Source organism: Pristis pectinata, chromosome 16 (genome assembly GCF_009764475.1).
Source record: "Pristis pectinata isolate sPriPec2 chromosome 16, sPriPec2.1.pri, whole genome shotgun sequence".
Lineage (NCBI taxonomy): Eukaryota > Metazoa > Chordata > Chondrichthyes > Rhinopristiformes > Pristidae > Pristis > Pristis pectinata.
The window spans coordinates 7,734,428-7,746,692 of record NC_067420.1 but is presented as its reverse complement, the minus strand read 5'-3'; the positions used below and the strand labels follow the sequence as shown (position 1 = coordinate 7,746,692).

At 40.7% G+C, this 12,265-nt stretch overlaps 1 protein-coding gene across 1 annotated transcript in view; it reads right to left on the bottom strand.

The window, feature by feature from the left end:
- Positions 1–1,435: 1,435 nt before the first annotated feature.
- Positions 1,436–12,265, bottom strand: part of cstf1 (cleavage stimulation factor, 3' pre-RNA, subunit 1) — a 33,900-nt gene continuing 23,070 nt past the window's right edge. The window contains exon 6 of the mRNA XM_052031249.1: positions 1,436–3,449. Within this exon, the coding sequence (XP_051887209.1) occupies positions 3,190–3,449 (260 nt within the window). The 3' untranslated portion in view covers positions 1,436–3,189. The remainder of the gene's footprint in view (positions 3,450–12,265) is intronic.

Sequence of the window (12,265 nt, the reverse complement as noted above, 5' to 3'; positions counted from 1 at the left end):
TCCATGGGAAGTATTCAAGGGCAGTCTGTACTGTTTAACCACTACCTTCCCCAACTCGCATTCTTCTGTTTGGCCATGCAGTTCAATGTTCTGTCAGTTCTGCTGACTGTTCTATCTTGGACATGTTGAATCCATTAGGACTTCTAGTTGTCTATCAACTTTCTTTCCTGGACTTTTGTCTCCTTTGTCAATTAGCAGTTGTTCAGCCTTCTTAGATATGCTTTACCTTTTATTCTGTAACTTCAGTACTTCCTCCTCCAATTTCATTTCCTGACAGATGTGCTATTATCGACAAATCTGATATCAGTCTCAGCAGCTCTCAAAAAGGCAAGAGAGAAAAAAAACAGCCATCTGGTGATGATGACAAGTCTGCGCAGATACTAGCTGAGGTCAGCACTGGGTAAGGTTTTAATTTTCCTCATGGACAAGTACTTTTGAAAACTTTTATCCCAGTTTACACATGAAGAAATCATTTGGTTGTCATAACACTGTGGTAGCTATGTAGAGTTGAGGTTTTACAATTGTATCCTGTGCCCAAGCTAGAGAAAGGCACATCACAGGGCTCTTGATCACTAATACTAATATCTGTCAGCTCTGTAGATTGCAATTTGCTTACACAAGGATGCATCTCCTACAGGGAAATCTCTCAAAGGGGATCTTAAATGAAATGTTACCCTTAATTTAACAAATTTCCCTTTAGTGAGTCTGCAGGTCAGAGCAGAGAGTCACACATAGATTGCACAGAAGGAAGCCATTGTCATCCAGTTAAAAAGTTATAATGGAGAACCTTTCATTTATCTTTGAAATTCCAAGATCCACTTGCTTTGGCAGCAGCAGTTTCTACTTTCTCAAAGGACTAGATCTTTGGGAACGAATGCTTAGAATTATAAATTTGACATGATCAAAAATCCCAACTGGAATTGTTAAAAATCAAAGTGTTTCTGGTTTTGTTAAGGATGACCATAACACCAAAGAAAGATATTTTTCTTAAAAGTTCCCATGGGTCTATCTGATGTCACAATTTAATAACTCACCTGAAAAATTGCACCTAATAATGCAACAACCCATCAGTACCATGTGCAAGTGTCAGTCTAGATTAAGCACTCGAATTCTGGGAAGGGAATGAATTGAGAGTGCTGCCAGGTAAGCTGGAAAGACAGTGAGGATACTCAAATCTGCCACGGGATTCCACGGGAAAAAAAGGGTAAAAGTAGACGTTTTTAGCTCCTGATCCAATGACCCCCTACTGGCAAATGGCTGTGTGTAAATATCATGGGAGAGAAGGAACTTTGGTCAATTTGGTACACTAGTTCATCCACACAATAATTATTCAAGAGTTATTCACAAATAATAGAACTTTGTACAGTATTATGTGGAACCTTAGCTCAGAAGTCATTTGAGAGGAAATTGAAGGGGTTCATAACAACTACAATAGTAAACAGTAGTCAGTTTCAAGTTTATTCATTACTATTAAGCTGCCAACAATATAGCCACAACGTTGTATGGCTGATAGGCTACAAATACATCACAAGGAAAAATGAACTATCTTCATAGTGATCTTGCATATTATAAATGTAAGACTTTATTAATATGAAAATAGGATCAATTTTTAGACTATTAGATGCCAACTTTGACTTAAAACATATCAAAAAGGTAGCTGGGACAAGAACATCCAAAAAGAATGTAGAGATTACATGTAAATACTGACTTATAAGCAACACTGATCATTAAGCAAATGGAAGTGTAGAGTCAGCATTCACCCTAAATTTATGTTCAATAGTGACATTCTTCTCAGACTATATGTGAAATACAGGAAAGGACAGAGGCTATTTTTGCTCATCATCTTTCACATGACTTGCCTTGAATCATTCTGAGAGAGAATATTAGTTTTGTACTAAGTTAGTAGCAGTTTTATGCTCTAGGTCCAAGCTTATTAGGACCTACATTCGGATAATCCAAATTCATTTCATGACACTAGCATTTACACCCACCAGTTTGGAAATACTAAAGCAAATTAAAAGCTCCATGCTCTCATTTTGTAAATTTCAGGGACATGGCATTCCATTTTAAACAGGTTTCATGCTATGATAGTTTTGGTGAGAAAGAAAAACTTTATCCTGAAATAGTAACAGGCCACTGCCTCACAAACTGAGATAAGAAAATTACAGGTCAGCTATAACAGGTAAATAGGATTTCAAGAATATTCAACTGTGGCAATGGCAAATGTCATACTACATCCAATCAAACAGTCATCAATATCTAGCTGCCCAAATTATAGATTTTGTCCTTCCAAACAGAAGTCCAGTCAGGAGAAACAACTTGAACTTTACAAAACTAGAGTGAAATGCTTGGGTAGTAATGCGAGACAATGAGTTAATATCACTCAAGAATCAGACCGATACATATTTTTTAAACAGGTCTACCCCAGTAGCTCACTCGGTAAAGACAATGTCTTGTGAACTGTAAACGACAAGGTCCCAAAGGTGCTTCACTAATTTCAACTCAGCTGTTCTCACTGTGATGCCCACTTGAGTAAATTGTCTGCCAACATTCAACCTGCAGTTTACGTATAAAGAGCAGACACTATGGCAAGATGCCAATGATTAATATTTTGGAAAATAAATTCAATCTAATAATATCAAGAAATATTTAAAAAGCAGGAGTACACACAAAGTTCAATTTCTGCCAAATCCTAAACTGAAAGAATTCTGGGCTAATTTAGTGATCTTTCACACCAGTAACTTCAACCTCGCATGTTAAAGTTCGGTGTTGCATCATCTAAGTGATGAAAGCAATGGCTTGAGTTCTGAGATTGAAATACCTTTACTGGTCCCATGACTCAAAGCTAGGATTTTTTTTAGTTTAAATTGCAGGAAGATAACATGAGAACACAAACCTGTCATTCCTCATGTTGCAAGATGTCTCTCTTTCAGGAATAAAGTGAATAAAACCAACATGGGCCAAACAGCCCATTGACTTGCGGAGGCCAATCAGCATGGCACCTTAAAACTAACTGGGTAATACCATATTTTAGCATGAATTTAGACGAAAGTTTAGAACACAATAGAGGAGAGATGACCAAGTTGAAAAAACTTCAATTCCTACAAACTTCCCAACTTTTTCTCAATGTATAGGAACCAGGTTGTGAGCTTCTCTACTTCCTCATTCCTTTCCCTTTGAATGTCTCAATCAATCAGTGCTAGACCTTCTATACCAGAATCTAGCCCTGAAGTCATCACTGCATGTCATGAAACCAGGATTGGTAGGCGAATGCACGATGCAGCGAACAATATTGTTGTGACCAAGAGACAGGAGGTTCTTGCGCTCAGCTGTACGTGAATCCCAGCAACAAAGGCTAATCGTTCTTTCATCAGGGAGAAGCACGTAATCTTCAGTGTGGTTGAAAACTGCCTGGGTACGGTGTGTTTGTCTACCGCTCAATCCTGCTCCTAGATGGAAAAAAAATACAAATAAGAGACTGCAATCAATAATTTTGCTTTATATTGGGCTTCCCCTTTTCCCACCTTCAGTACTGAAGAAGGGTCCTGACCCGGAACATTGACCACCTGCTTTTCTGCATGGATGCTGCCTGGCCTGCTGAGTTCCTCCAGCATCATAGTGCTTTTCATCTAGATTCCAGCATCTGCAGTCCTTTGTTTCTCTAATACTTTTGTGTCTAGTTCCATTAAGCTGACTGGCACAATGTGTTAAAAGGGTCCTTCTCAGCTTTAAAACCCTATCTCCAATGAAACCATTTTTCCCTTCCCCTCCCAAATTGCATGCAATTCATACTGGCCAAGAAGCTCAATATTTGGTTTAAAAAAAAAGTGTAGTTCAGTCAGTAAAAGTGAAAACGAGCCACAGAGAACAGGAAAGTTCCAAATATAATCCCAGGTCTGTACTGAAGTAGCTACATCAGCACTTGGTGCACTATATTTGCCTCAACTCTGACCAGTGTCATGTGTCATGGAAATCTCTGGAAACATACCTAAACAAAAGCCCCAAATATTGAAGACTGTGATTATTAACTAATCTTGGACAATGGCAAATAAGTTTAGAATTGAATGCCAAGTCTCCAACCATTTATATAATAATTATTTCTATGATTATCCCCGTGGCTAATGTAATGTTAATCTGCCCTTCTGGATACCACTGCAGTCAACAACCTGCAATGTTCTGGGCCCTGGCACCTTCAGAGTACTTCTAGTAGTCTGATTCCAATCCACTACTTTATCTTCTAACTAGATATTTGTTTGTCTTCTTGAATGCAAATCTTTAACCATGGCCTAACCAAAACATTATGAAGTTTCAGCATACTAGCTTCCCTGCTTTTGTACTCATGAAATCTAGCATTTGATATGTTTTGCAAACTATTCTCTTAGGAATCTTGGAACTTCTGTCCTGATAGTATTGTGGGAATATCAGAATTCACCAGAAGGATGGCAGCAGTTCAATAAGGCAATTCACCACCATCTACTCAAGGGTAGGAAGTGATAGGCAATAACTTCTGCCCTTTCCATGCCTGGAAAATAAATAAGTGGCTTTTTGTAATTCCTCTAATACTGCTACTACTCTCCCATGGCTCTTTTAGGAAATATTCCTTGACTGTGGATTTTAATCCATCATACGCCATACTCATTACAAAAAGAAATGAAGCTGTTCAGCAAATTCAAAGTTCCAAAGACTGTAATGAGTCATTCTACCAAGATGGTCTGAATTTTAAATTGACGGTAGTATACAAGAACAAAATTTGCCAGAGTTCTCATTTCTTCGCTTTCTAGGGATTCCTACTGATCTGTATTGAGGTCATTAGTTGAGGGCTCAGATGTAATTTCTCCTGCCATCTCAAATAATCCAAGGAGCTCCCAACACTAACTTTCTAGAATGCATGAAGAATGGCAAGGGGTTAGACAACTGCAGTGGTGTCCACCTGCTGTTCTGGGGTTACATACAACCTTTAGGACCTGGCTGTCTAGTGCCTGAAGCCCAGCCAATTCAGTTATATTTGAGTTTAACTTTCTTTTTCATTGAATTGCCTTCAGATTTTGAAATAAATTGTTTTTAGGATTTATCCAACAATACAGCACAAATTCTAAGCCATGACACTAGTATCAAGGCAAAAGCTTGAACCTCCCTTAAGCTATTAGAGAAATGCCACTTTCAGTCAAACTATAGCAAATTACTTTGAAGAAAACTGGTCATAAAAACAAACCTTACCATCTTTTAGTAAATGCTAAAACCCTATTCTCTTTTGAAACTATTAAAACACAAAGAACATCAAAATCTGGAATATGAAAAGGATATTGGGTTGACTGGTGAGATAGCAGAATACCACTTTGAGGAAGTGGAGGGGTGGGTTAGTAAGTTTGCAGATGACACGAAGGTTGGGGGTGTTGTGGATAGTTTGGAGGGCTGTCAGAGGTTACAGAGGGACATAGATAGGATGCAGAGTTGGGCTGAGAAGTGGCAGATGCAGTTCAACCCAGATAAGTGTGAAGTGGTTCATTTTGGTAGGTCAAATATGTTGGCGGAATATAGTATTAATGGTAGGACTCTTGGCAGTATGGAGGATCAGAGGGATCTTGGGGTCCGAGTCCATAGGATGCTCAAAGCGGCTGCGCAGGTTGACTCTGTGGTTAAGAAGGCATATGGTGTATGGTCCTTCATCAATCGGGGAATTGAATTTAGGAGCCGTGAGGTATTACTGCAGCTATATAGGTCCCTGGTCAGACCCCGCTTGCAGTATTGTGCTCAGTTCTGGTCACCTCACTACAGGAAAGATGTGGAAGCCATAGAGAGGGTACAGAGGAGATTTACAAAGATGCTGCCTGGAATGCAGAGCATGCCTTATGAAAGCAGGTTGAGGGAATTCGGCCTTTTCTCCTTGGAGAGATGGAGGATGAGGGGGGGATCTGATAGAGGTATATAGGATGATGAGAGGTATTGATAGGGTAGATAGTCAGAGGCTTTTCCCCAGGGCTGAATTGGTGGCCACAAGAGGACACAGGTTTAAGGTGCTGGGGAGTAGATATAGAGGAGATGTCAGGGGTAAGTTTTTTACTCAGAGAGTGGTGAGTGCGTGGAGTGGGCTGCTGGAAATGGTGGTGGAGGCTGATACGATAGGGTCCTTCAAGAGACTTTTAGATAGGTACATGGAACTGAGTAAAATAGAGGGCTATGGGTATGCCTAGTAATTTCTAGGGTAGGGACATGTTCGGCCTAGCTTTGTGGGCCGAAGAGCCTGAATTGTGCTGTAATTGTTCTATATTCTAGAACAATTCCAGTCTAATATTAATGAGTACTTACAATTTACAATGTAACTTCAGTTCCATCATGTTTTTTAACCTTATGGAATAGCTGTTACAGCCTGCATCAAGTTACTTGATCTCAGCTAAACTAACCAAGGACCTAGAGTTAAATTAGCTGAAATCAATCACTTTCAATCAATTTCATTTTAGTACCCAGTGTTTAGGGATGAGATCAGCTATCAATCTTGAATTCTGATCCTGCTGAAAGAGGGTATGTGGACATTGACTAAGAATCAGGATAGGCTGTGATATGCCATTCCCCACAGTTAACCAGTCTGACAGCATCCAAAGCTAACATATGAAGAATCATCTTTTAGTTCAGCGCCACTGCCTTCCAGTGCAGTCAACAATTTAAGGAAATGGGGAAAGCATAGAATGTATAGAAACAGGCATCAGATGAACACCCATCTGCAAACCTTCTGAGGGTCAGTTTCAGGCATGTATGTGTAATTTGTATTCAAGAGGCCTTGCTACAAGCAGAAAGCAAAATTCAACAGTTGTATGCCCCAATCCCAAATTACAGTCTGCTGATGTTCCATTCCAATAATTAATTGATGAAATGGACCTCAGCTTTTGGATCACTTTGTACAACTTAAAGATGGTGCCAGAGGATTGGAGGGTTGCGAATGTTGTCCCCTTGTTCAAAAAAGGTAATAGGGATAGGCCAGGGAATTATAGACCGGTGAGTCTCACGTCTGTGGTGGTAAGCTATTAGAAAGGATTCTAAGGGATAGGATTTATGAACACCTAGAGAATCATGGACTGATTAGGGACAGCCAGCATGGCTTTGTGAAGGGAAGATCTTGCCTCACAAGCCTAATAGAGTTCTTTGAGGAGGTGACCAGGAAGATCGATGAGGGCAGTGTGGTGGATGTGGTTTACATGGATTTTAGTAAGGCGTTTGATAAGGTTCCTCATGGTAGGCTTCTTCAGAAGGTCAGAGGCCAAGGGATCCAAGGAAGCTTGGCTGTGTGGATTAGAAATTGGCTCGCATGTAGAAAGCAGAGGGTTGTGGTGGAAGGAGTGCCCTCGGATTGGAAGGCAGTGACTAGTGGTGTCCCGCAGGGATCGGTTCTGGGACCTCTACTTTTTGTGATATTTATAGATGACTTAGATGAGGGGGTGGAGGGCTGGGTTAGTAAGTTTGCGGACGACACTAAGATCAGTGGTGTTGTGGATAGTGTGGAGGGCTGTCGGAGCTTACAGAGGGATATTGATAGGATGCAGAGCTGGGCTTACAAGTGGCAGCTGGAGTTCAATCCGGAGAAGTGTGAGGTGGTACACTTTGGAAGGACAAACTCCAGGGCAGAGTACTGGGTAAATGGCAAGGTACTTGGCAGTGTGGAGGAGCAGAGGGATCTGGGGGTTCATATTCACAATTCATTGAAAGTTGCCTCAGGTGGAAAGAGCAGTTAAGAAGGCCAATGGGATGTTGGCTTTCATAAATCACGGGATTGAGCTTAAGAGCCGCGAGGTGATGATGCAGCTTTACAAAACTCTAGTTAGGCCACACTTGGAGTACTGTGTTCAGTTCTGGTCGCCTCATTATAGGAAGGATGTGGAGGCGTTGGAGAGGGTGCAGAGGAGATTTACCACGATGCTGCCTGGTTTACAGAGTATTGCATATGAGGAGAGGCTTAAGGTGCTAGGGCTTTATTCACTGAAAAGGAGGAGGATGAGAGGAGACATGATAGAGGTATATAAAATATTGAGAGGAATAGATAGAGTAGACAGTCAGCGCCTCCTTCCCAGGGCACCAATGCTCAAGACGAGAGGGCATGGCTTTAAGGTTATGGGTGGGAGGTTCAGGGGAGATGTCAGGGGGAGGTTTTTCACCCAGAGAGTGGTTGGTGCATGGAATGCACTGCCTGGGGTGGTGGTGGAGGCAGATACATTGGACAGGTTCAAGAGCTTGTTGGATAGGCATATGGAGGAGTGTGGGTTGGGGAGATATGCGGGAGGAAGGGGTTAGGCAGTGTGAGGGTGGTTTGATGGACGGCACAACATGGTGGGCCGAAGGGCCTGTTTTGTGCTGTATGGTTCTATGGTTATACGACAATCAGGAACTAACATGTTTTAGGATTCTGAGGAAGTCCAATTATGCATTACCAGTCTGCAGATTGGTTACGGATGGCTTCCAAAGTCACACTAATTTAGAAAGCTCAAATAAAACTTCAAATCAAAGGTGCCCAAAATTTTTGTAAGTGTAACCAGCTCACGGTTTGCAAAATTAATTTCACTTTGGGAAAAAAAAACAGTACTGAGTGTAAAGTCAGTTACTTTTCTTGCACCAGACCTTCTCATGCTTTGTAAATTTCACAACTCTCTAAATTCAATAAAAAGCACATGCATTTACAGGATGTTCAAAAGTGCTTTATAACCAGTTAAGTCATTCTGAAGCGCAGTTACCAAAGCCCAGAAACTACAATGGCATTGACTAGGTAACTTATCATCATTTTGGTTTATGGATACAATATTGGCCAGTACACTAGGCTCTTCAAAATTTCAAGTCAATTATTTTTGGTCTATTCACCTGGAAGCAGAAGCATCTTGCTGTTTAACATCCAATATGAAAGACATCACTTCAAAGTATGACAATGCCTCATAACACAAACTTCAACGTGGCATATGCATTCATATCTTGAAACAGGGGCCCTGTGGCTCAGAATATTCAGCTTGTTTGCTGCACATTGTCTATGCATGGTTTTGAAACACAAGCTTCAGGAGGTATAAATGCCTTATGCTGAAAACAATCACAGGGAAATAATATCCAATATGGCATCATCTTATATTTCAGCTTTCCCAAAACTCCATCTTATCCACACCAAATGATCCCCCACCAGTCACACCTATCCTCTATGATCTACACTGACCGAATTCCTCAAATTTAAAATTCTTAATTTTATGTTCAAGTTCCTCCACGACATTTCTTCTCTTCAATCTCTGTAACCTCCTCCATCTTTGCAATTCTCCAAATTCTCTCTACTTTTGATTGCCCCACCTTTATTTCCCTTACCTTACCATTGACAGGTGTTCCTTCAACCATAGCCTCACTCTCTGAGTTCCTACTTAAACCTCAAATGAGGTCACATTGCAATACCAACAAACAGAATTTGGTGAGACTTTAAACCAAAAATACATGACAGTATTTTAAACTTGGGTTCAGACCAAGGTTTCCTGACAGCCTCTTCCCCAGCCTAATTAGCAGTTCATTCATTTTTCTTTGTACATTCTTTACATTTACACTGACAAACTGATTTCCTTTTTTTTGCATTTAAAAGTTGGCTTAAACCTCAGACTTTCTTCCTGTTTTTCCTTCCCCTTTCTCACATTTCTTCCCTTTTCTGGTTTCTTAATTTTTCTGATCATTTTTACCAATTCTACATCTTCCCACTTTTATCCTTCAGACTATCTTTTTTCACTCTAATCTGTGTGGCAGACACTTGCCCACCTTAGACATATATTGATCCCAGGTGCAACAGTGCAAAGACACCTCATACTCCTAGCATCTGCCAGTTTCTAGGAAGGGAAACTAAAATATTTACAGGAGCTACCTGTAAAGCTTTTCCCTCAGCAACTGTTTACTTGTCCGCTGTCAAACCAGATCTGTGCATGATGCTGATCTGCACAGCAAAGTAAAGGTTGAGCATAGGGGAGCTGGGATATTACTACAGACATCTCATTAAGCAAAAGGTTTTTGGTCTTTTGCTGAATCCAAACCATGCACTATCAATAGTGTTTTGCCTTCCTGACTGAAGGCAATAATTTATATTGGAATAATATATTGCAATTTTTTTTGGGGCAGAGTCAAGTCTCTGGTCCCCCAACTCTTATTGTCTGTTCCTGATAAAACTTTCAACATTCAGAGGCATGCAGACAGCTAAATTCTGTCCTCAAATTACATTAACACATGCAGAACAGTAGTAATGGCAATTGTGTAGTTATCAAGGATGGATAAAATGACTGGCCTTTCCTCTTAATTCTTTTTGTGTTCTGACATTTTTCTAACATCCTTAATCCTCTCACTGATAGAGATTACAGAATCACAATCCTTACAAAGTAAAAAAGGCAAATATTTGGCCTGTCAAGTTTGGACTGGCTCTATACAAGACCAACCCTGCCCTTTCGCCACAGTCATGCAACCTTTCCTTTCAAGTACTAACACAACCTTTTGCATGCTAAAATTTAATGAGACTCCACTACTAAACATGTCAGTGCAATCTAGACTGTAACAATTCACAATATAAGATTTTCTTTTGCCAATGACCATCATTTCTTTGTCTTCTCTCTATCTGCTCTCTTTATAATTTTAAATACCTGTTATCAGATCTCCTCACAACCTCCTCCAACCTGTTGGGAGAACAATCCCAAGTTCTCCAGTTCATATAACAAAATTAAAGTTCCTTACCCCCTGAATTGTTTTAATAAATCTGTCTTCACTCCCTCCAAAACAATTCCATCCTTCCTGAAGTGCGGTGTCCAGAGATGAACATAGTAATCCTGCTGCAGTCGAAACTTGTGTTTTATAAAGGTCCCACTTGATGAAGTTGTGAGATTGAGAGGTATTGTCAGTAATAGCCTGGGTGAATAAATGTTGTGCATTTTGTGGTAGATGTAATTAACATGGATGGGGTGCCAATCAAGCAGGCTAATTTATCCTGGATGATGTCAAAGTTCTGAGTATCACTGGAGTTGTACCCATTCATGTAAGTGGACTGTATCCCATCAAACTCTTGATGGGTGTGTTATAGTTGAAAAAACGTCAGAAGGTGAGGCACTTACTGCAGGATATCTTGCCTCTGCTCTGCTCTTGTAGCCACAGAACAGGTGGCAGGCTCAGTAGTTTCTGGTCAATGCAACCCTCATGTACATTGATAGTGGGGACTTGGTGACAGTAATGTCACTGATTATTAATGTTAAGTAGTTAGACAGTAACTTTAGAGTATGAATGTTTACTGTCACTTATCAACCCATACCTGAAATGCAGTCATGGACTAACTCATTTACTGGGAGTTATAATTAGAATTGAATACTGAAATCATCAGTTAACATTCCCACTCTGACCTCATGATGGGAAGACTGTTATTGCCTGGGCCTTCAAATCTGCCTTAAAGAACTCCTGCAGCAATGTTCAGGGACCGCTAACCAAACAGAACCACCTTCATTGCTGCAAGGTATGACTGCAATCATTGGAACATTTTGCTGCTGGTGCCAATTGACTTCAGATATTCCGTGGCTCTTTCAAAGGCTCCCTTACTCTCACCTCACCAATGGAATTCATCTCTTTGATCCATGTTTGGACCAAGGTTGTGATCTGGAGCCAAGATGACCAGGTGAAACCCAAACTAGACATTAGTAAGCAGATCATTTGCAAGTATGTGCCACTTCATAGAACTGTCACCAATACCTGCCATCACCTTGAGGGCAAACTGATTGGATTTTGTCTTGCTTTTTGTGAACAGGACATAGCTGAGAAATTTTCCACATTGTTTGGCAGGTGCCAGTGTTGTCATTATAGTGGAACACAAAAAATAAAGAGCAGGAGTAGGCCACCAGGTCCCTCAAGCCTGCACTGCTGTTGAATATGATCATGGCTGAGCTATGCTGGCCTCAGCTCTTCTTTTCCAGTTCCCCATAACCCTCAATTCCTCGATCTTTCAAATATTTGTCCATCTCCACCTTAGATATATCTAATGATCTGATCTCCACCACCCTCAGGGGCAGAGAATTCAAAAGGCTCACTACCCTCTGAAGGTATAAATTTCTATGCACCTGGCCCCTTATTTTGTAGCTACGTCCACTTGTTCACAACTTTCCCACTAGTGAAAACATCTCCACATCTACCCCGTCAATCCCCCTTAGAATCTTATATATTTGAATAAGGTCACTCCTCATGCTTCTAAACTCCAAGAAACAGCTTGGCTCAAGGCGTGGCTGGTTCTGAAGCACAAACCTTC